Here is a 25,243-nt window from a genome sequence, read left to right on the forward strand (position 1 = left end):
ATTAGTCATAAAGTTCAAAAAGTCGTCAAGGTGACCTACTTTTAAGTTGACGTTGTTCAAGGACCCAAGATGCATCAACTGACAAAGTTTGATGATCATAGGCCTTTAAGTGTCCAAAATATGCCTTCAAATCAATTTGAACGCCAAACCCGCAACCTACGTTAAAACTTAAGTATATAATCAGATCTTCTGCTAGAGATACCAATATTCATAACATTTGCATCAATTTTAGGTTATAAGGGTCTATGAATTAAGGCACCCGGGAAAGGAGGGAAGGAGGTAATAAATTTTACAATTTACCTTCCCCTACTCCTACAGATAGTGCATATCCTTAATAGACAAAGGCTGACAAACTGATGATCCCAATATGTTACCTGAGTGACTTGCATGTATGTAACCTAAATATGGATCCAAACTCCTACCTTTGTTAGCAAAAACATATATGTTTTCGCATCTCACTCCACATGATGTCCTGATGTCCACATTTGTAATGAAATTCATAGCCGACTTCACATCCTCAGGTATTAATATTGGTACACCTCTTCCTGCCTTTTAAATAAACACAACAGATAAAGAATAATAAACTAGATGTGTCAGTGTGACATGAATGCCCCCGCCAACAATTAAGTTTTAAATATTTGAATATGTGGAGAAGAAACAGCAATTTTCAATTGGTCTTTTGTTTTCCTGAATCAATTGTCAATACCACAACATACTTTAGCTGCAAGAAAATGACGTTCATTCAACACTCTTGTTGATATTATTAAAAACAGTTTCAATGATTGCATTCATTATCATTTTTAATTAATTTCTGTGGGAAAAAAAGAAAGCACTGACTTGGTCATTTTTTTAAGTTCAAGGGCCATAACTCTGGTGAAAGTAGGTCAATATACATGAAAGTGTAAATTGATATATGTTATTCAGAAATTTAAACCAGAAGTCTCTGTCGAGACTGTAGCTCTACTGGTTTGTACTTATAACAAAGGATGAGAAAAGAAGCCATTGCCATCAGACCACAACTGTAGAAGGAGTAGCTTTTTAAAGGAATTTCACAGACATTTCTATTTTTAGTAACAATGGAAACACTGTTCATCAAAATCAAAAACCGATGCACTATTTAATATATCTTAGTGTAGTCTACTTGTGTGCCAAGTTACATTGAAATCAGACCAAAACTGTAAGAGGAGTAGCTTTTTAAAGGAATTTCACAGAAATTTTTTTTTTAGTAACCATGCAAACACCATTCATCAAAATCAAAATCCGATGCACTATTCTATGTTTCTTAATGCAGACCACTTGTGTGCCAAGTCATATTGAAATCAGACCAAAATTGTAGGAGGAGTAGCGTTTTAAAGAAATTTCACAGAAAATTCTATTTTTAGTAGCCATGGCAACACTGTTCATCGAAATAACAAAAACGATGCACTATTTCATGCGTCTTTGTGTAGTCTACTTGTGTGCCAAGTTATTTTGCAATCAGATCAAAATTGTAGGAGGAGTAGCGTTTAAAAGGAATTTCACAGAAAATTCTTTTTTTAGTAACCATGGCAACACCGTTCATCGAAATCAAAAACCGATGCACTATTTCAAGCATCTTTGTGTAGTCTACTTGTGTGCCAAGTTATTTTGCAATCAGATCAAAATTGTAGAAGGAGTAGCTTTTTAAAGGAATATCACAGAAAATTCTATTTTTAGTAACCATGGCAACACCGTTCATCGAAATCAAAAACCGAAGCACTATAATATGTATCGAAGTGTAGTCTACTTGTATGCCAAGTTATATTGAAATCAGACCAAAACTGTAAGAGGAGTAGCTTTTTAAAGGAATTTCACAGAAATTTTTTTTTTAGTAACCATGCAAACACCATTCATTAAAATCAAAATCCGATGCACTATTCTATGTTTCTTAATGCAGACCACTTGTGTGCCAAGTCATATTGAAATCAGATCAAAATTGTAGGAGGAGTAGCGTTTTAAAGGAATTTCACAGAAAATTCTATTTTTAGTGGCCATGGCAACACCGTTCATCGAAATCAAAATTCGATGCACTAAGTAATTCATGAAATTTTCCAAAGAAAATTTTTTGCCATATTTACTGGTTTTGCTGGTTTGACAAGGTGACTTAAAAAATCTGCTTTTGGACCCATCCCTTCCCTGGAAATTCAAATTCTAGACCAATCTAATACTAGCAGTTACTTACTTTTCCTCGGACTTCACAAATTTCTTGTGATTCAAGGAGATGTTGTTCAAGGTCTGTCAGTCCTTCACGCATTGCCAAGTCTGACTTGTCGACACCGGACAGTCTTGTGTGATATGTGTCCAATCTGCAGTGTGAATAGATGAATAAGAGGCCCATGGGCCACATCGCTCACCTGAGCACTGTGGCTAGGAAAAAGGAGAATTGGTTTATACTTGAAAAGCTTAAATCCAAAAGTAGTCTCAAGACCAATCATGGCTTTGCTATTCTTGAGAAGATTTTTAAAGAATTTTCCTATACATTTTTCTATGTAAAACTTTGGTCGGCCATTTTGGCCCCGCCCTACCCCATGGGGTCATGATTTGAACAAACTTGAATCTACAATACCTGAGGATGCTTCCATGTAAATATGATCAATTATAGCTTTGCTATTCCTGAGAAGAAGATTTTTAAAAAATTCTCCTATATATTTCTATGTAAAACTTTGGTACCTACCCCCGGGGGTCATGGGAACAAATGCTTACCTGAGAATGCTTCCATATAAATATGATCAATTATGGCTTTGTTCTTGAGAAGAAGATTTTTAAAGAATTTTCCTATACATTTCTATGTAAAACTTTTGTCGGCCATTTTGGCCCCGCCCTATCCCCGGGGGTCATGATTTGAACAAACTTGAATCTACACTACCTGAGGATGCTTCCATATAAATATGATTAATTATGGCTTAGCTGTTCTTGAGAAGAAGATTTTTAAAGAATTTTCCTATATATTTCTATGTAAAACTTTGGTCGGCCATTTTGGCCCCGCCCAACCCCGGGGGGTCATGATTTGAACAACTTTGAATCTACAATACCTGAGGATGCTTCTATATTAATATGATCAATTATGGCTTTGTTGTTCTTGAGGAGAAGATTTTTAAAGAATTTTCTTTTACATTTCTATGTAAAACTTTGGACGGCCATTTTGGCCCCGCCCTACCCCTGGGGGTCATGATTTGAACAAACTTGAATCTACACTACCCGAGGATGCTTCCATATAAATATGATTAATTATGGCTTTGCTATTCTTGAGAAGAAGATTTTTAAAGAATTTTCCTATTCATTTCTATGTAAAACTTTGGTTGGCCATTTTGGCCTCGCCCTACCCCCGGGGGGTCATGATTTGAATTAACTTGAATCTACACTACCTGAGGATGCTTCAATATTAATATGATTAATTATGGTTTAGCTATTCTTGAGAAGAAGATTTTTAAAGAATTTTCCTATATATTTCTATGTAAAACTTTGGTCGGCCATTTTGGCCCCACCCTACCCCCGGCAGTCATGATTTGAACCAACTTGAATCTACACTATCTGAGGATGTTTCCATATAAATATGATCAATTATGGCTTTGCTATTCTTGAGAAGAACAATTTTTAAGAAATTTTCTATATATTTCTATGCAAAACTTTGGTCGGCCGTTTTGGCCCCGCCCTACTCCCCGGGGTCATGATTTGAACAAACTTGAATCTACACTATCTGAGGATGCTTCCATATAAATATGATCAATTATGGCTTTGCTATTCTTGAGAAGAAGATTTTTAAAAAATTTTTCTATATATTTCTATGCAAAACTTTGGTCGGCCGTTTTGGCCCCGCCCTACCCCCCTGGGTCATGATCTGAACAAACTTGAATCTGCACTACATGAGAATGTTTCCCCATAAGTTTAATCTTTCCTGGCACAGTGGTTCTTGAAAAGAAGATTTTTAAAACATGCCACCAAATTTTCATTAATTCCCAATTATCTCCCCTTGAATAAGGGCGTGGCCCTTCATTTGAACAAACTTGAAACCCTTCACCCAAGGATGCTTTGTGGCAAGTTTGGTTGAAATTGGCCCAGCGGTTCTTGAGAAGAAGTCGAAAATGTGAAAAGTTTACAGACAGACGGACGCCAGACAAAATGTGATCAGAAAAGCTCACTTGAGCCTTCGGCTCAGGTGAGCTAAAAACTGAATACAAAAAGAAAAATAGATTGCCTTAGTGGCAGGGTACTCTGTTAATATTATTATTCTTTATAATTTCTTCTCTAGTACATTTTGCCTGTGTTCTCATAAATTACTTATTAGACTGAGATGAAAACTGTTTTGGGTTAACAGGCATATTGTGTAGATGTGCGGACCAATTAGCGTAGGTGTGATGAGATTAATATTTTTTAAGAACTGCTTTAAAAATCAGTAGAAGCATATACTTGAAGTGTAGACAAGATGATATGAATGAATTAGCAAGAAAGCATGTGCATGCATGCTCTGCTCAAATTGGCTGGCACAAAACTCAATAGCTTCCTTGAGTTTTGACAAAATGCCTGGAAATTTAAAATGTAGGTACGTAATAAAAAGTTCTACAATATGTATACAAGAGGCCCAAGGGTTATAACGGTCACATGAGTATAATACAACCCTTTTAAGGATCCACAGAATGGCAATTCAATAATTATGTAAAACTAGAGGTACTGTAAGCACTGAGCTCACAAAATGATACCCCCACTCAGATCCCAAATATGTGTCCCATTCAAATGTGAAATAGTAGGTGCACAATGGCAGTATGTATCAAAGTTTTTGTGAGTTTCATTAAATTGCAATCAGTTGTTTAAGAGGGGTTGCGGATAAGGGATGGCTACCCCCAAGTGTTACAGACATATACACCCCATCACTATATACCCCCACTTTTCAAGTGGGTGGGGATGGGGGATAAAAAGTAAACTGATAGATGAATATGTTGTATACATTCTTCACAAACAATCAGGGATCACTAAATTGGTTAATCAGCAACAACTCAGAAAGTAGATCTGCTTGCTTGCCTGTATGTGCCACTGCTAAATACACTCTCATCTGACACTATCTCACCAAACTTAAACAACACAGTGAAAGAAATGTACACATAATATGCCCATGACATTCCCTTTACCACTAGCTTTTCTTGGTCTTTGAATAATCCTCAAGGTACAAATATAAGGCCATATTATAAAATTGAAATCCTGGTTCTCAGGCCTGCGCGCATTGCCGATTTTATTGTATTTTTGATAAAATAAAAAGTTGGAAAAAAAATTCCGACCTCATTTGTTTCGTAGTTTAGTATTCAAATATCACTTCTGGTAGCCATTTGCAATGAGATTTTGGCTACTTCATTTGAAAATACATTCGAGGACATTACCTACGATATTTACACGCTGTTAAGCAATGGATAAAGTAGAAATTTTGACCAGAAATGGAAAGTATATCTGTGATTAAAAAAATCTTTATGTTAAAGAAAATTCGAAAATTAAAATTAAACAAGATGTGTTTGTGAAACACTATGCGCCCGGCGGCAACAAAGTTCAAAAAATCTATTTTTAGCATATTGGTCCCAGTCAAGGTCACAAGGTCATTGACCATGGTGTCATTTGAAAGCACTTAATCGGTGGAATATGAAGGCCCTGTCTCCTATGGTTCAAAAGTTATGGCAAAAAGTGTAAAAAGCTATTTTTAGCATATAGGTCACAGTCAAGGGATCATTGACCTTGATGTCATTTGAAAAGACTTTATTAGTGGAGTATGCATACCAGTCACAAAATTTATTACAAAAAGTGTAAAAGCAGCATATAGGATCATAAACAAGATCATTGACCTTGTCGTTTGAAAGGACTTTATTAGTGGAGTATGCATACCAAATATGAAGTCCCTATCTCCTATGGTTAAAAAGTTATGACAAACAGTGTAAAAAGCTATTTTTAGCATATAGGTCACAGTCAAGGTCACAAGGTCATTGACCTTGATGTCATTTGAAAGGACTTTATTAGATGAGTATGCATACCAAATATGAAGTCTCTGTCTCTTTTGGCGAAGGTTAAAGTTGACAACAGACAGACAGACAGACAAACAGACAAACAGATAAACAGACAAACAGACAGGACAAAAACAATATGCGCCCCGAAAAAATTCGGGCGCATAAAAAAAATACCTCCCTCATCTACTTTATTGGCAATAAAATGATAAATAAAATGCCGCCCTCCCGCATCTGTTTTGGAGAAAATTGGCCTGAGAACCAGAGAATTAAATTTAGATAGCCTAAGGTATTTTTGTCTCACTTTTAATTTATCTATTATTTCAAGCCTAACTGACTCTAAAAAAACTACAAAAGTACTTGTATCATATATTAAAAATTCTTGAATAATTCTTTGATTTGATTGACCTATCAAATACATAATTTACAGTAATTATCATTTGATTATTGTAGGCCTCATAGTATTTAAGTTATGAGCCGGACATGAAAAAGACAGTCGGACATGAATGCCACACCATAATACGGCCCGTCCTAAGACGGGCATATAAAAACTGAATTTTACCTTAAAGCTTCAAGTTCACCAGGTCTCCGTTTATTATACAGTAAAAGGCGGCACTGAGCAAGCACTACAGCTCTTCTAAATGTTGACAACTGAAGGTGTGCAAGATTGAGCTTTTCCAGTTCCTGCAATATGTGGTTTGTTAAGCTGCAGACATCTTCAGCAAAGGGCAGTTTTGCAGGTTTGTTAAAATGCCGTTCATTAATTAATGTACTAGCAAGCTTTTTTACTTTTGTTCCCCACTCCACTTCTACTAATTTTATGAAATCGGTAGTGGATTTGTTGTCACTGTGCAATCCTTTTTTGATGCAACATGCCAGTTTTATAGCTGCTAACCTGGAAATATCAAACCCAAGTTTGATTGCGGTGGTTGGATGCACTAAATCCCCATTTTCCTCATTGCAGGCTTTCAAGGCACATGCTGCCACTAGGTCAAAGTGACCTGGTGTCAAAAAGTCCCATAGAGATGCTTCACACTGACTTTCTTTTCTAAGAAGATGAAGAAGGCGAGCAGCGAGCCTCATTCTGAAACTACAATAGTATTTTCGTTTGCGTTTATTGTCAACACACTTCATGAGCCAAACATCTCCAAGGGCTACGATTAATGGATCTGCCACTGCTGTTTTTGTGATGTTGTCTTGCCTCATAATCGGAAACACTTCCTTCTTCAGGGTGGATGAGGCCTCTTGTGCTATTTTGCCAGTCATAATTTTTGACTGTATTATGATGATACCCTTCGTACTCTTTGGGGACTCAGTTTTCAAAAATGCTGGGCAAACTTTATTATGTTTGGTTATGCAGGAAGAAAGTACAATCCACTCTTTACAATTTGGGCATGGCCCATACTTTTCCATGTTAAACTTCCCTCTCCTACGGGAAATAAGAAGCTCTCCCTCCCCAGCCTCTACCACTTTCATGTTGTGTTTATTGTCTCCTTCATTTCTGAGCAAACTTTGTTTTGTCCTAATTTCTTCCTTTAACTCAGACTGATTTTCTGGGGCTTTGGACAATTCCTTTTTTAAGTCTGAAATTTCTTTAACTTTCTGTTCATAACAATGCTTGTTTTCCAGGTGAGTCTGAATATTTGTCACAAGTTTACAGCAAAACAAACAAGCATGTACTCGGTCATAATTTCTTCCACTTTTAGATTTGGTATTAGTCTTTTTGAAGCGTTTCGTATATATCTTTCTATACTTATCATCAAAGACACATTCCTCTTCTGCAATGCTTCTAGAGGAAGGCATGTCACAATCCTTATCTGCTTTTTCACTGATGTCATCTTCCACTTGATAATTATTGTCTTGTTGTTTAGGTTCAATAATCTTATCTTTTTCTCTGTTGCTGTCTAACTTTTCTGCAGGCCCACATACATTAGTACTGTTCTCGCATATGTCTTTTTTAGAGTGCTTAAGTGGAACAATTTCACTATCAGAGCTTGCACTTGAATCATCCGAGTCACTGTTGCAAACAAAATCTGGGTCATTCTCATAATCATCATCATCAGATTCCTCATTGTGAGCCTCTATCATGTTTAAAAGTTCCTTCAGACGATCATCGTTTATATCTATGAAATCTGTGACAGTACGATCCTGAAGTGTATCTGGTTGAGATTTTAAAAAAGATGCTCTGCTTTTCTTCTTTTCTTTAACAGAACCTTTCTCCGAAATCCCTAATTTCTCTGCCTGACCACCTTTAAAGGAAAAAAAGAAACTTGATAGATTGCTTAAAAAGAACATGGAGCCTACAGGCCACAATGCTCAACTGAATCACCTTGGTCCTGCATTTTTAGATTTCTGAAAGATTTTTTTCTCTTTATCTAGATTTTCCATGAAAAATTTCACTCCGTATTGTGCCCTCCCACCTCCCTAGCCCAAAGGGGTTATAACACACATGAGCATGCTTCATTATCAATATGACTAACATTACCTTACTGTTCTGGTGGTGCTTTTCTTTTTTCACAAAAAAATTTGCAGCATACATACTATATTTAAACATTAATCACTGATTTTAACCAACCATAGGGTCCATAATTGGAAAAACATGGGTAATCAAAGATTACGAAGCTCACCTCGACGAAGGCTATCTATAAGTAAGGTAAATCTCACATCATATTTTTGTCCCCCGCTTTCGCGAAAGCGAGGGGACATTAAATCTCATTCGTCTGTCCATCTGTCCGTCAGTCTGTAAGTCTGTCGGTATGTCCGTCACAAAAACTTTAACCTTGCCCATAACTTTTGATTTAGTGCAGCTATGACTTTCATATTACACATGTGTATTCCTTGTGACAAGACCTTTCTTTGGGTACCACCAAATTTGACATTTTGACCTTGACCTTGGAGTTTAACCCACTTTTACACAAAAATTCCAAACTTTTACTTTGGCCATAACTTTTGAATGGTAGGTACTAGGACTTTCATATTTTACATATGTATTTTTTGTGGCAAGACCTTTCATTGGATACCAACAACCTTGACCTTTTGACCTTGACCATGGAGTTTCATGTACTTATGAAAAAACGTTAACTTGACCATAACTTTTGAATGGTGAGGACTAAGGCTTTCACATATGTAATTCTTGTGAAAAGGCCATCCATTGGATACCAACAACTTTTACCCTTTGACCTTGACCTTGGAGTTTTAACTACTTTTTAAACATTAACCTTGGTCATAACTTTTAAACAGTAGATACTAGGACTTTTATTTTTCACATATGTATTCTTTGTGTCAAGACCTTTCATTGGATACCAACAATCATTACCTTTTGACCTTGACCTTTGAGATTTATGTACTTATGAATAAACTTTAACCTTGACCATAAATTTTGAACGGTGAGAGCTAGGGCTTTCGTACTTCACATAGTAATCCTTGTGAGAAGACCTTTCATTGGATACCAACAGCTTTCACCCTGACATCGACATTGGAGTTTTAACTACTTTTAAAAAACTTTAACTTTGGTCACAACTTTTGAACGATAGATACTAGGACTTTCATATTTCACATATATATTCTTTGTGGCAGGAGCTTTAATTGGATATCAACAACTTTGACCTTGACCTTAAAGATTTATGTACTTATGAATAAACTTTAACCTTGACCATAACTTTTGAATGATAAGGGTTAGGACTTTCATACTTCACATACGTAATCCTTGTGAGAAGACCTTTCATTGGATATCAACAACTCTGACCCTTTGATCTTGACCTTGGAGTTGACCTACTTTAAAAAACTTTCACTTTGGACATAAGTTTTTAACGGTCAGGATTAGGGGTTTTCATCCTTCAAAAAAATCACTTCAATGATAATTTCTAAATAAATGACATATGATAGGGTGTTCATATTGGAGTTTTATGAATAGGCTTACTTTTACAATTGACGACTGGTTTTTACAATTTAAACATAAACAAACTCCAATTAATAAAATTTAAAAGTCAGTTGTCAGATGTAAAATCAAGTCTCTTCATTTGATAGTGTCCATCTCTAGATGCATCATCCATGCAAGTTTGGTCCAGGTAAGGCTTGAAGTTACTTGGGAATGGACCTGCTCCAAATATAGGTCAGATCCAGCATCAAAGCAAGTGTGGTAGTATCCATCCCTAGATGCATCATCCACGCAACTTTGTTTCAGTTAGTGCTTTTAGTTACTTAGAAATGGACCTGCTCCAAAAACTTTAACCTAGTCACTCATCTGGAAAATCTAGGTCAGATCCAGCATCTGAAGCAAGTGTGGTTGTGTCCATCCCTAAATGCATCATCCATGCAACTTTGGTTCAGGTAGGGCTCATAGTTACTTGGGAATGGACCTGCTCCAAAAACTTTAACCTGGTCACTCATCTGGAAAATCAAGGTCAGATCCAGCATCCGAAGCAAGTGTGGAAGTGTTCATCCCTAGATGCATCATCCATGCAACTTTGTTTCAGTTAGTGCTTATAGTTACTTAGGAATGGACCTGCTCCAAAAACTTTAACCTGGTCACTCAGAAAATTTGATCCAGCATCTGAAGCAAGTGTGGTTGTGTCCATCCCTAAATGCATCATCCATGCAACTTTGGTTCAGGTAGGGCTTATAGTGACTTGGGAATGGACCTGCTCCAAAAACTTAAACCTGTACACTCCTCTGGAAAATCTAGGTCAGATCCAGCATCTGAAGTAAGTGTGGTAGTGTCCATCTTTAGATGCATCATCCATGCAAGTTTGGTCCAGGTAAGGCTTGTAGTTACTTGGGAATGGACTTGCTCCTAATACTTTAACCTGGGATGCCGACGCTAACGCTGACGCCAACGCCGGGGGTATAGCATAAGCTCATCTCGACTTTGTCGAGGTGAGCTAATAAAAATGAATCCACAAGTCAGGAATATTTGCATACATATACGATTTAGTGTGACCCTGCTACTCTGAAAAGGGTTAAAAATAATTTCCTATATCATTTCCCAGCAAATCTTTTATACCCTATTGTGGCCCCACCCTACACCTGAGGACCATGATTTGAACAAACTTGGAAAAAAAATATCTGGTGATGCTTCCAAGATTAAGGTTTTCAATCCCTAATGGGACCAAATTCTCTACCCTTAAATGTCCGTCAAGTACACAATACTCTGATATTATATTAATGCATTTTAATTGCATTTGACAAATTTTCGAAAAATTCATTAATTAAGCAGTAGTTAATTAACAAAGATTGCATTGAAGTCTATGGGGAAAAGCATTTTTTTCAAAATAAAAATTCAAATAATTTGAATATCAATAAATCCTGTGGTGGAAAGATGCATTGAAATATTAAAAATAGAATGATAATTGAAAACAATTTTTTTTATCAGCGAAATTTTTTTTGATTTTTTTTTTATTAATTAAAAAATGGGAGATAACTCTTACCAAAATTCAAGGTCATGAATTAGGACACATCCCACTAAACATACTTATAGAAATAAATGGGAAGTATCTCTAAAAAAAAACTGAGTATTCAATGCCTACATATCTGTTATGTTTTCAATTTCATTGAATTTCTTTCTATTAGGGATTGAAGACCTTAATATGACTGATCATAGCTTAGTTGTTCATAGTCTGAAATTTTCAATCTGCACCACCTCAGGATGCTTGCATAATTATAGGACTAATGAAAGTCCTGGGAAGAGGATTTTTAAGAACTTTTTTCCCAATAAATTCCAATGAAAAAATTTTGATTCTCTATTGAGGCCAAACTCTATTAGGCCAAGATAAATAAATAGTGTGTTTCCTATTCCCACCCAAGAAAACAAGAGGCCCATGGGCCACATCGCTCACCTGAGAAGCTTTGGCCATTCTGTACTTTACTAGATTTACCCCTTGTAATACATATTGTGACCCCACCCTACCCCACTGATGATAATTTAGACAATTTGAAATCTACACTAAAATCCATATATAAGTTTCAGCTTTTCTGGCCCAGTTGTTATTAAGAAGATTTTCAAAGCTTATTCCTTTATATTTCTATGTAAAACTTTAATTCCCCATTGTGTGCCAAGTCATATATGAACAATTTAGAATCTACACTACCCCAGGATGCTTCAAAATAAGTTTCAGCTTTTCTGGCCCAGTGGTTCTTGAGAAGAAGATTTTCAAAGATGTTTCCTATATATTTCTATGTAAAACTTTGATTCCCCATTGTGGCCCCGCCCAACCCCCGGGGTCATGATTTGTATAATTTAAAACCGATACACTACCCCAGGATGCTTCAATATAAGTTTCAGCTTTTCTGGCACAGTGGTTCTTGAGAAGAAGATTTTCAAAGATTTTTCCTATATATTTCTCTGTAAAACTTTAATTCCCCATTGTGAGCCCAATCCCCAGGGGCATGATTTGAACAATTTAGAATTACACTACCCCAGGATGCTTCCATATAAGTTTCAGCTTTTCAGGCACAGTGGTTCTTGAGAAGAAGATTTTCAAAGATGTTTCCGATATATTTCTATGTACAACTTTGATTCCCCATTGTGTGCCAAGTCATATGAACAATTGAAATCTACACTAAGGAACATAAGTTTAGCTTTTCTGGAGTGGTTCTTGAGAAGAAGATTTTCAAAGATTTTTTATATATTTCTATGTAAAAATTTGATTCCCCATTGTGGCCCCGCCCAATCCCCGGGGGTCATGATTTGAACAATTTAGAATCTACACTATCCCAGGATGCTTCCACATAAGTTTCAGCTTTTCTGGCACAGTGGTTCTTGAGAAGAAGATTTTCAAAGATTTTTCCTATATATTTCTATGTAAAACTTTGTTTCCCCATTGTACGGGGGTTATGATTTGAACAATTTAGTGTGCTTCCACATAAGTTTCAGCTTTTCTGGCACAGTGGTTCTTGAGAAGAAGATTTTCAAAGATTTTCCTATATATTTCTATGTAAAACTTTGATTCCCCATTGTGGCCCCACCCAATCCCCAGGGGTCATGATTTGAACAATTTAGAATCTACACTACCCCAGGATGCTTCCACGTAAGTTTCAGCTTTTCTGGCCCAGTGGTTCTTGAGAAGAAGATTTTTTAATGACCACACCCTATTTTTGTCTTTTCTTGATTATCTCACCTTGCGAGGGGATATGTCCCTTCATTTTAATAATTTAAATTCCCCTTTTAAGGATGCTTTGTACCAAGTTTGGTCAAAATTCATGGTAATTGAGAAGAAGTCGAAAATGTGAAAAGTTTGCATTGACGGACGGACAGACGGACGGACGGACGGACGGACGACGGACACAAAATAAAAATTCAAATAATTTGAATATGAGCTAAAATAGGGTAGGTAGGCAAAACATTTTATTTTACTTTAACATTTTATTAGTTAAAACTCAACTTTGACAATAAACAAAATGAGAAAAACAGTTCCTTTTTTTCCCAAAAGGGTTTTTGGCATTCGTTTTTTATGTGTTAGGATATGCATTTTCTCCAAAAAAGTAGGGAGATAGGATTTCTAATAGTGACCAAAATTCAAGGACATGAAGCTCTACTGGTTTGTACTTATAGCAAAGGAAGAGGAAAGTACTTAAGCAGTTGGGAATTGAAACTTTACACTAGCAAAAAAGAGAATAATGATCCTTGAATAAGTCTCTTTATGTTCTAAGTGTAGTCTACTTGCATGCCACATTATATTATAATCAGACTAAAACTGCATTTGAAGTAGCATTTTGAGAGTAACAGAAATTGCTCTCTTTATTAACCAAGGTAATCATGTTCATTGAAGTCAAAAACCGATATAAAGAATTATGTACCTTAGTGTAGTCTACTTGTGTGCCAAGTTATATTGAAATCATACCAAAACAGTAGGAGGAGTAGCATTTTGAAAGAATTTCACAGAAATTTCTATTTTTAGTAACAATGCCAACACCATTTGTCGAAATCAAAAACCAATAAACAGAATTATGTATCTTAGTGTAGTCTACTTATATGCCAAGTTATATTGAAATCAGACCACAACTGTAGGAGGAGTAGCATTTTGAAAGAATTTTACAAAAATTTCTATTTTTAGTAACAACTCCAACACCGTATGTCACAATCAAAAACCAATAGAATTATGTATCTTAGTGTAGTCAACTTATGTGCCAAGTTATATTGAAATCAGACTAAATTTGTAGGAGGAGTAGCATTTTGAAAGAATTTCACAGAAATTTCTATTTTTAGTAACAACACATACACCGTTTGTCGAGATCAAAAACCGATACACAGAATTATGTATATTAGTGTAGTCTACTTATATGCCAAGTTATGTTGAAATCAGACCAAAACTGTAGGAGGAGTAGCATTTTGAAAAATTGTTTACAGACAGACAGACAGACAGACGGACGGACGGACGCCGGACGCATTACTATCGCATAAGCTCTTCTGGTCTCTGACCAGTAGAGCTAAAAATGGAACTGTTTACTTCCGGAAAAATATCAGCGAATAAATTTTCAGGGTCGGCTCATATATTTTAGGGTCGGTCGGGTAACTGGAAACACACAATTTATTTATCTAGGCCTTACCAGTGACCATTATTTGAACAAATTTGAAACTAGGGATAAAATGGTACAGTCTCACCACAAATTGATACCTTTTCTGATATACTGTAGACTCCTAAATATACGCGAGGAATAAATTATTGCGTAATTACGCGAGAAAAACCACTTGCGAATTAAATTTACTCTCTTTTAATTTTATGGTGCTTTAATGTATGTAAAATCTCTAGATAAATCACCCACTCGCAAACTATTGTAATGTAGGCACGTTGTCTTGCTGCATGAATGGTAACGAAAGACTGCACAAAACAAAATTTCACTGTGGCCAGTCCAAGTTGACAACAGGCTCTAATGATAGAAAAAGTGAGCAAGCTCACATACCCCACGTTTCTACAAAAATCAAAGTCCTGAAAAAAATAAAACAATCTGAATTTCCCGGTAATATGCACATCTACACATTGTGTCCTAAATATCTGCAAAGTTTGATGAAATTCTGTGCAGCGGTTTATGAGGAGTTACACTGACAAACTGTTCATCACTATATTCAAGATATCCCCGAAGATCTAAGTTGTAAAGTGCAAAAATTCCCAGAAAAATAAAGGATTCGGAATTTCCTGGTAATATGCACATCTACACATTGTGTCCTAAATACCTGCAAAATTTGACGAAATTCTGTGCAGCGGTTTATGAGGAGTTGCGCTGACAAAAAAAAAGGACTGACTGACTGACACTCTGACCCTCTGATGGATGGGTCAAAAACATTATACCTCACGCAACTAGTTGCGTGGGGTATAATAAATTCTACTGACCTCTTTTAATTGCTTTGTGGATAAGACGTTTTCCTGCATTGTCACGGTGATTGACATCTACTTTTTGATTGACAAGTGTCATGGCAATACTCTCTTGTCGACTGCTCAGGGCAAGATCTATGGGGAGGTCACCCCTGTTTTCTACCTCATTCAACTTTCCCATCAACTGCAAAAAATGTTGCAAAATGTCTCTATCACCTTGCCTCCAATATGATATTCTTCAAATCATTTAATATATTTAGCACATAAACAAGCCTTTAAGTCCTCATTTACAAAATCAATATTATATCTAATACAAGAGGCCCAAGAGCCTTGAATTGCTCTTCTGATAAACTGTACAACCTATCACTTCTATTTGAAGCCTTTAAGTACTGTAAAACAACTTTTATTCGCATGCAAGAAATATTCGCCAGTTTTGCAACCTACTTTAACTCGCGAACATTAATCGCCGCGAACCAATTATTTTGCTTTGTATTTGTAGAGAATGATTCCTCAGTTGCAAAAATTAATTATTGCGGATTGATTTCAAACTGACGATTCCTGAATAAAAGATGACGCGAATAATAGCTGGTTTACAGTATCCTGTATATTTAGATAAAGCCTTGAGATTCAAAAGGTAGGTAATCTTGACCTACATTTTAGATAAAACACACAGAACCCAGGATGATTCTAACCTAATTAGTACCTGAGGGTATGTCATGGTGACCTACTTATCACTTGTCATTCTCTGAGGACCCAAAATGCATCAACTAAGTTTGATGAATACCTTACATATTTTACAATATTGGAAGAGGCACTCTTCCTCATCTTAACTATGTACTTAGTTCAATGGCTTAATACATGTACCCGGAGGAGATTTTAAAAGAATTAATGCAATTTCACTATATAATCAATAGAGGCCTGCCCTATCATCAGAACCCCCTGGGGCCATGAAATTCACAATTTTGGAATAAAGCAGTCTTCCTTATCATAACTATGTCCTTAGTTCAACGGCTTAATACCCAGGAGCAAAGAAGATTTTTAAAGAATTAATGCAATTTCACTATATAATCAATAGTGCCCAGCCCTAACACAAGAACCCCTGACCCTGGGCCATGAAATTCACAATTTTGGAAAAGGCACCTTTCCTCATCATAACTATGTACTTTGTTCATCGGCTTAATGCCCAGGAGCAGAGAAGATTTTAAAGAATTAATGCATTTTCACTATATAATCATTTGAGCTCTGCCCTAACACCAGAACCCCTGATCCAGGGGCCATGAAATTCACAATTTTGGAAGAGGCACCTTTCTTCATCATAACTATGCATATTGTTTGTTTGATTAATACCCAAGAGCAGAGGAGAAGATTTTTTAAGAAATAATGCATTTTCACTATATATTCAACACAGCCCCGCCCTAACACCAGAACCCTGACCCTGGGGCCATAAATTTCACAATTTTTGTAGAGGGCTCAATGCTTATTACAATCATGCCAACAGTTTGACTGCTTGATGTTCAGGAGTAAAGAAGATTTTAAAAGACTGCATTAATTTTAGTGGCTTTGGCCCCTCCCCTCAGGCCCCAGGGGGGTAGGGATCATGAAATTCATAAACTTTGTTTCCCTTCACTTATAGATGCTATATGCCAAAATTGGTTGAAATTGGTTGAGCAGTTTCAGAGAAGAAGCTGAAAATGTTCAAATTTTAACACGCGACGCACGCTGATGGACAAAAACAGATAGCAATAGGTCATCTGAGTTAACTCAGGTGACCTAAAAAGTGTTTCAAAATTAATTTATCGATGATAAAGATTCATAATGTACGCAAATTTCAGTTGTTTTCTTATCAACATGCATCCCACTGCCAGTAATTAGTAAACAGAACTAACTCTGCTCAGGGCAGTTATCACCTACACTACAAGTGATGGAGATAAGCTCTGCCCAGCCTCCAAGAGGTTGTATGCTCCACAAACTTTAAACATTTTTATTTCATTGTATGTTTATAAGATTTACATAACTGATTATACTGTTATCTTCCTTGATACTAAATTTGATACACATTGAATTAGCAGAGAACATTAATAATTGATAGATTTGCACTATTTTAAATAGCATAAACATTGTTGAGTCCTTTGTTGCCACAGTAAATCAACACTGGATGTGGGATGACAACAAAGTGCCATTTTTGATAGCGATACACCTCAATAAATGGTACTTCTAAGTTCATATACCATAGAAGCAGACATTTTTGTAGGGATAATATTTTGCTGATTTATGATCTAAGATGATTTCAATGGCACTTAATTTTGTTGTTTAGAAGAAAGATATAACACTGGATTGGTTAAAATTTTGTTATGGTTTAAATTTTGCAGTTAAATATTATTAACAAAATAAACGAAATTTAATTTTAATTATTTCTGCTTTTATGGTAGAAGTTAGCTTATAAATTCCACTGATACCTGTTGTGCAATTGGAACAGTCATCTCCATTACTTCTTCTGGTGAGGCAACTGCAGAGGACTGCAAGACTGCAAGACCAGCAACATCTTCCGAGGTCTGTGAATTGCAAAATGGATGCAATAAATTTGAAGCTGTCACCATGGTCACAAACAAATTTTCTGCTTGTCTAAAACAAACATGTTTTTCCTCCTTCTATCTGATAAACACACATACACACACACAGACACACAAAAGAAAGAGCTAAGTTCAGAAAGGAGTTATCTTATAGAATTTCACTGATACCTGGTGTGCAATTGGAACAGTTTTCTCCATTACTTCTTCTGGTGTGACAACTGCAGAGGACTGCAAAACTGCAAGACTAGCAACATCTTTGGAGGTCTGTGAATTGCAAAATGCATAAAATTTGAACCTGTCACAAACAAATCTTCTGATTGTCTAAAACAAATATGTTTTTCCTCCTTCTATCTGTTAAACACACACACAAAAGAAAGAGCTAAGTTCATAAAGAAGTGATCCTTGAGAATTCCATTTATACCTGTTGTGCAATTGGAACAGTCATCTCCATTACTTCTTCTGGTAAGGTAACTGCAGAGGACTGCAAAACTGCAACACCAGCGACATCTTCGGAGGTCTGTGAATTGCAATATGAATTAAATTTGAAGCTGTCACAAACAAATCTTCTGATTGTCTAAAACAAACATGTTTTTTCTCCTTCTATCTGTTATACACATACAAACACAAAAGAAAGAGCTAAGTTCATAAAGAAGTCATCCTATAGAATTGCAATGATACCTGTTGTGTAATTGGAACAGTCTTCTCCATTACTTCTTCTGGTGTGACAACTGCAGAGGACTGCAAAACTGCAAGACCAGCAACATCTTCGGAGGTCTGTTAATTGCAAAATGAATTAAATTTGAAGCTGTCACAAACAAATCTTCTGATTGTATAAAACAAACATGTTCTTCCTCCTTCTATCTGTTAAACACACACACAAAAGAAAGAGCTAAGTTCAGAAAAAATTATCCTTGAGAATTCCATTTAAACCTGTTGTGCAATTGGATCAGTCTTCTCCATTACTTCCTCTGGTGTGACAACTGCAGAGGACTGCAAAACTGCAAGTCTAGTGACATCTTTGGAGGTCTGTGAATTGCAAAATGCATTAAATTTGAAGATGTCACAAACAAATCTTCTGCTTGTCTAAAACAAACATGTTTTTCCTCATTCTATCTGTTAAACACACACACAAAAGAAAGAGCTAAGTTCAGAAAGAAGTGATCCTTGAGAATTCCATTTATACCTGTTGTGCAATTGGAACAGTCTTCTCCATTACTTCTTCTGGTGTGACAACTGCAGAGGACCGCAAGTCTGCGAGACCAGCGACATCTTCCGAGGTCTGTGAATTGCAAAATGAATGAAATTTGAAGCTGTCACAAAAAAATCTTCGGCTTGTATAAAACAAACATGTTTTTCCTCCTTCTATCTGTTATACACACACACACACACAAAAGAAAGAGCTAAGTTCATAAAAATTATCCTTGAGAATTCCACTGATACCTGCTGTGCAAGTGGAACAGTCACCTCCATTACTTCTTCTGATGTGACAACTGCAGAGGACTGCAAAATTGCAAGACCAGCAACATCTTCGGAGGTCTGTGAATTGCAAAATGCATTAAATTTGAAGCTGTCACAAACAAATCTTCTGCTTGTCTAAAACAAACATGTTTTTTCTCATTCTATCTGTTATACACACACACACAAAAGAAAAAGCTAAGTTCATAAAGAAGTTATCCTTGAGAATTCCACTGATACCTGTTGTGCAACTGGAACAGTCACCTCTGGTGTGACAACTGCAGAGGACTGCAAGTCTGCAAGACCAGTGACATCTTCCGAGGTCTGTAAATTACAAAATGCATTAAATTTGAAGCTGTCACAAACATAAGTTCGGCTTGTATAAAACAAACATGTTTTTCCTCCTTCTATCTGTTATACACACACACACACACAAAAGAAAGAGCTAAGTTCATAAAGAATTATCCTTGAGAATTCCACTGATACCTGTTGTGCAATTGGAACAGTCACCTCCATTACTTCTTCTGCTGTGACAACTGCAGAGGACTGCAAGGCTGCAAGACCAGCAACATCTTCCGAGGTCTGTGAATTGCAAAATGCATAAAATTTGAAGCTGTCACAAACATATCTTCGGCTTGTATAAAACAAACTTTTACCTCCTTCTATCTGTTATACACACACACACACACACACAAAAGAAAAAGCTAAGTTCATAAAGAATTATCCTTGAGAATTCCACTGATACCTGTTGTGCAATTGGAACAGTCACCTCTGGTGTGACAACTGCAGAGGAATGCAAGTCTGCAAGACCAGCGACATCTTCCGAGGTCTGTAATTACAAAATGCATTAAATTTGAAGCTGTCACAAACATATGTTCGGCTTGTATAAAACAAACATGTTTTTCCTCCTTCTATCTGTTATACACACACACACACACACACAAAAGAAAGAGCTAAGTTCATAAAGAATTTATCCTTGAGAATTCCACCGATACCTGGTGTGCAAGTGGAACAGTCTTCTCCATTACTTCTTCTGGTGTGACAACTGCAGAGGACTGCACGACTGCAAGACCAGCAACATCTTCCGAGGTCTGTGAATTGCAAAATGAATTAAATTTGAAGCTGTCATAAACATATCTTCTGATTGTCTAAAACAAACATGTTTTTTCTCCTTCTATCTGTTATACACATACACACACAAAAGAAAGAGCTAAGTTCATAAAGAACTCATCCTATAGAATTGCACTGATACCTGTTGTGCAATTGGAACAGTCTTCTCCATTACTTCTTCTGGTGTGACAACTGCAGAGGACTGCACGACTGCAAGACCAGCAACATCTTCGGAGGTCTGTGAATTGCAAAATGCATTAAATTTGAAGATGTCACAAACAAATCTTCTGCTTGTCTAAAACAAACGTTTTTCCTCCTTCTTTTTATTATATACACACACACACACACACCCTCACACACACACACGAAAGAAAGAGCCAAGTTCATAAAGAATTATCCTTGAAAATTCCACTGATACCTGTTGTGCAATTGGAACAGTCACCTCCATTACTTCTTCTGGTGAGGCAACAGCAGAGGACTGCAAGACAGCAACACCAGCGACATCTTCGGAGGTCTGTGAATTGCAAAATGGATTAAATTTGAAGATGTCACAAACAAATCTTCTGATTGTCTAAAACAAACATGTTTTTCCTCCTTCGATCTGTTAAACACACACACACAAAAGAAAGAGCTAAGTTCATAAAGAACTCATCCTATAGAATTGCACTGATACCTGTTGTGCAATTGGAACAGTCTTCTCCATTACTTCTTCTGGTGTGACAACTGCAGAGGACTGCACGACTGCAAGACCAGCAACATCTTCGGAGGTCTGTTAATTGCAAAATGCATTAAATTTGAAGATGTCACAAACAAATCTTCTGCTTGTCTAAAACAAACGTTTTTCCTCCTTCTTTTTATTATACACACACACACACACACACACACGAAAGAAAGAGCCAAGTTCATAAAGAATTATCCTTGAAAATTCCACTGATACCTGTTGTGCAATTGGAACAGTCATCTCCATTACTTCTTCTGGTAAGGCAACTGCAGAGGACTGCAAGACTGCAACACCAGCGACATCTTCGGAGGTCTGTGAATTGCAAAATGCATTAAATTTGAAGCTGTCACAAACAAATCTTCTGCTTGTCTAAAACAAACATGTTTTTCCACATTCTATCTGTTATACACACACACACACACAAAAGAAAGAGCTAAGTTCATAAAGAATTTATCCTTGAGAATTCCACTGATACCTGTTGCGCAATTGGAACAGTCTTCTCCATTACTTCTTCTGGTGTGACAACTGCAGAGGACTGCAAGTCTTCAAGACCAGCAACATCTTCCGAGGTCTGTTAATTGCAAAATGAATTAAATTTGAAGCTGTCACAAACAAATCTTCTGCTTGTCTAAAACAAACATGTTTTTCCTCCTTCTATCTGTTAAACACACACACAAAAGAAAGAGCTAAGTTCATAAAGAAGTGATCAATGAGAATTCCATTTATACCTGTTGAGCAATTGGAACAGTTTTCTCCATTACGTCCTCAGGTGTGACAACTGTAGAAGACTGCAAGACTGCAAGACCAGCGACATCTTCTGAGGTCTGTGAATTGCAAAATGCATTAAATTTGAAGCTGTCACAAACAAATCTTCTGCTTGTCTAAAACAAACATGTTTTTCCTCATTCTATCTGTTATACACACATACACACACACCCTCACACACAAAAGAAAGAGCTAAGTTCATAAAGAAGTTATCCTTGAGAATTCCACTGATACCTGTTGCGCAATTGGAACAGTCATCTCCATTACTTCTTCTGGTGTGACAACTGCAGAGGACTGCAAAACTGCAAGACCAGCAACATCTTTGGAGGTCTGTGAATTGCAAAATGCATTAAATTTGAAGCTGTCACAAACATATCTTCGGCTTGTATAAATAAATAATTTCTTTAAAAGCATGAAGGCATAAATAATGTTACAGTATGAAATTTTATACAGTTTTTACCTCTGAAGTTTATACAATCACTCAAACCAAAGTATTTTTGCTGGAACTATCATATTTGGCGTATGGATCACCTTGATGAATGTGTGAAAAATTTTACAGCTCTGAAACAGCTGTGTCGACAGGGAGTAGCTCGCTACGCAAGCCAACTCAAAAACAAACTTGTTTTTTTCTCCTTCTTTTTGTTATACACACACACACACACCCTCTCTCTCTCACACACACACACACACACACACACACACACACACACAAAAGAAAGAGCTAAGTTCATAAAGAAGTCATCCTATAGAATTCCACTGATACCTGTTGTATGACTGGAACAGTTTCTGACAGCAAGGATTGAGAGTCCACTATTACTGAATCATCTTCGAGTGTTTTGTGATCCCCCTTCTTTTGAAGAGATTCTTTAGCAATTAAAAAGTCATCCTCATACTTTTTTAGATCAAAAGGTCTTTTCTTCAGTTTATCTGCAATTCAATATAAATTATTTCACTGCCAATCACCCAGGGGCAATGAAATTCATAATTTTGGAAAAGGCATCATTGCTTATCATTACCTTGCACTTAGTTTGTTTAAATAATACCTAGGAGCAGAGAAGAAGATTTTCAAAGAATTAATGCATTTTCACGATATAATCAATAGAGCCCCGCTCTAACACCAGAACCCCTGACCCAGGGGCCATGAAATTCACAATTTTGGAAAAAGCATCAATGCTTATCATAACCATGCACTTAGTTTGTTTAAATAATATGCAGGAGAAGAGAAGATTTTCAAAGAAATAATGCACTTTCACTATACAATCTATATAGCCTGCCATAGCACCAGAACCCTTGACCCTGGGGCCTTAAATTTCACAATTTTGGTAGAGGGCCCAATGCTTATTACAATCATGCCAACAGTTTGACTGCTTGATGTCCAGGAGTAAAGAAAAAGATTTTTAAAGACTGCATCAATTTTCGTGGTTTTAACCCCAACCCTGGGACCCCAGGGACATGAAATTCACAATTTTTGTTCCCCTTCACCCAAAAATTGTTTGAAATTGGTTTAGCCATTCTTGAGAAGTTGAAAATGTTTAAAAGTTAATGCACGACGGACGCTGATGGACAAAAACAGAAAGCAATAGGTCACCTGAGTGACTCAGGTGACCTACAAAGCATGAGTAAGTTAATTTTCTGGAGACACTGAAGAAGGCAAACAAACAATATTCACAAAGAGACCTTATTAGAAGTGAGATCAAAAGAAAATCTAATTTTAAATAGTTCAGCAAGAGGGAGGGGACTTTAAAGCACCAAAAATTTTTGTTGTCCACATTGGTAATTACACAAAATTGGTATTTGAAAGGGATTTCTTACATCAATAAATAGAAGTATACTAATCAAAACTTCTATCCCACCAATCTAATGCATATGTACATGTACCAAAGCAGTATTCTATTACGTGATATTAATTAGTAGTCACATTTTAAGATTGGATAAAACCAGTTCATATGTTATTTTAATTTCTTAAAACATTGGTGATCAAAGATTACATAGCTCACCTCAAGGAATGTTATCTTTAAATAAGAGGCCCAAGGGCCTTGAATCGCTCTTCTGATAAATTGTACAATCTATCACTTCTATTTGAAGCCTCTAACCCTAAGTATCTTAAGACCCAAGTTGCATCAACTGACAAAGTTTGATGATTCTTAGCCAATTAGGACTGAAAATATTTTAAATAATAAAGCTATTAAAAACCATACATACATCACAATGACCTATATTAACACTGAAGTTTTCTGAGGACTCAAGATGCATTAATAAACAAAGATTGAAGATTCTAAGCCAATTAGTATTTGAGATATTTAAAAGTAGGTCACTGTGACCTACTTTTTTGTCTACATTCTTTGAAAACCCAAGATACATCAACTGACAAAGTTTGATGATTCTAAGCAAATAAGTCCTTGAGATATTCAAAAGTAGGTCACTATGACCTACATCAAAAAACAAAATTAAACCAGTTAGTACCATAGATACTTAAATAAAGCCATAAAATGTCAAAAATAAGGTCACCATGACCTACTTTTTAAAAACCAAAGATGCATCAAAATATGCCTTTTAAACAATTCAAAAACAAATGCCTGCAAAATTCAAAAAGTAGGTTACAGTGACCTACTTTTTCATAAATAAGTTTTTCAGGTCCCAAGATGCATCAATTTACAAGATTTGATGATTCTAAACCTCTCAGTGTCTAAAATAATTGGATTAAATGTTTTAAAAAGAATTAGTCATAAAGTTCAAAAAGTAGGTCAAGGTGACCTACTTTTAAGCTGATGTTGTTCATGGACCCAAGATGCATCAACTGACAAAGTTTGATGATCATAGGCCTTAAAGTGCCCGAAATATGCCTTCAAATCAATTGGAAAACAAAAGCTTACAAAATTTAAAAAGTAAATCACCGTGACCTACTTTTGAGTTAACATGATGTGATGTCCTGAGATGCATAAACTTACAAGATTTGATGATCCTAGTCCTAATAGTAAGCAAAATATAAACGTTTTTATTATTTGTAAATTTAGGTCAACTTTGAAGTGACCTTGAGATCATGCCCTTTGCCCCAGGGTCATGCCTTGAACATTTTTTAATCTTCAACATATCCTGATCCTTGTATATAAGTTTGGTGAAAATCTGCCTGGTGGTTCTGGAGAAGATTTTTTAGCAACCAGTATTTTTGGTTTTGTTTTCCTGATTATCTCCCCTTGTTTAAGGGTCCCAACCCTTATTTTAGTATAAATGGTAGCCCTTGGGCCAAGGATACCCTGTGACAAATTTGAGACTGATTGGCCAAGGGGTTCTTGAGTTCTGGCCCATATTCTAAAAAGT

General features: G+C 36.3%; 1 protein-coding gene across 1 annotated transcript in view; it reads right to left on the reverse strand.

The window, feature by feature from the left end:
- LOC134274668 (uncharacterized) overlaps positions 1-21,665 on the reverse strand; it is a 55,907-nt gene extending 34,242 nt beyond the window's left edge. Inside the window, exons 1-17 of the mRNA XM_062756929.1 lie at positions 21,636-21,665; positions 21,377-21,529; positions 21,113-21,208; positions 20,858-20,953; positions 20,582-20,677; positions 20,325-20,420; positions 20,075-20,158; positions 19,816-19,911; positions 19,058-19,153; positions 18,805-18,900; positions 18,553-18,648; positions 18,296-18,391; positions 18,043-18,138; positions 15,323-15,488; positions 6,559-8,245; positions 2,201-2,324; positions 423-549 (exon numbers count right to left, since the gene is read on the reverse strand). Of these exons, the coding sequence (XP_062612913.1) occupies positions 423-549; positions 2,201-2,324; positions 6,559-8,245; positions 15,323-15,488; positions 18,043-18,138; positions 18,296-18,391; positions 18,553-18,648; positions 18,805-18,900; positions 19,058-19,153; positions 19,816-19,911; positions 20,075-20,158; positions 20,325-20,420; positions 20,582-20,677; positions 20,858-20,953; positions 21,113-21,208; positions 21,377-21,529; positions 21,636-21,665 (3,331 nt within the window). The remainder of the gene's footprint in view (positions 1-422; positions 550-2,200; positions 2,325-6,558; positions 8,246-15,322; positions 15,489-18,042; positions 18,139-18,295; positions 18,392-18,552; positions 18,649-18,804; positions 18,901-19,057; positions 19,154-19,815; positions 19,912-20,074; positions 20,159-20,324; positions 20,421-20,581; positions 20,678-20,857; positions 20,954-21,112; positions 21,209-21,376; positions 21,530-21,635) is intronic.
- Positions 21,666-25,243: the final 3,578 nt, after the last annotated feature.

Source organism: Saccostrea cucullata, unplaced genomic scaffold, assembly GCF_032062105.1.
Source record: "Saccostrea cucullata isolate Sc308-1 unplaced genomic scaffold, CSIRO_AGI_Scuc_v1 ctg6659, whole genome shotgun sequence".
Classification (NCBI taxonomy): Eukaryota; Metazoa; Mollusca; class Bivalvia; order Ostreida; family Ostreidae; genus Saccostrea; species Saccostrea cuccullata.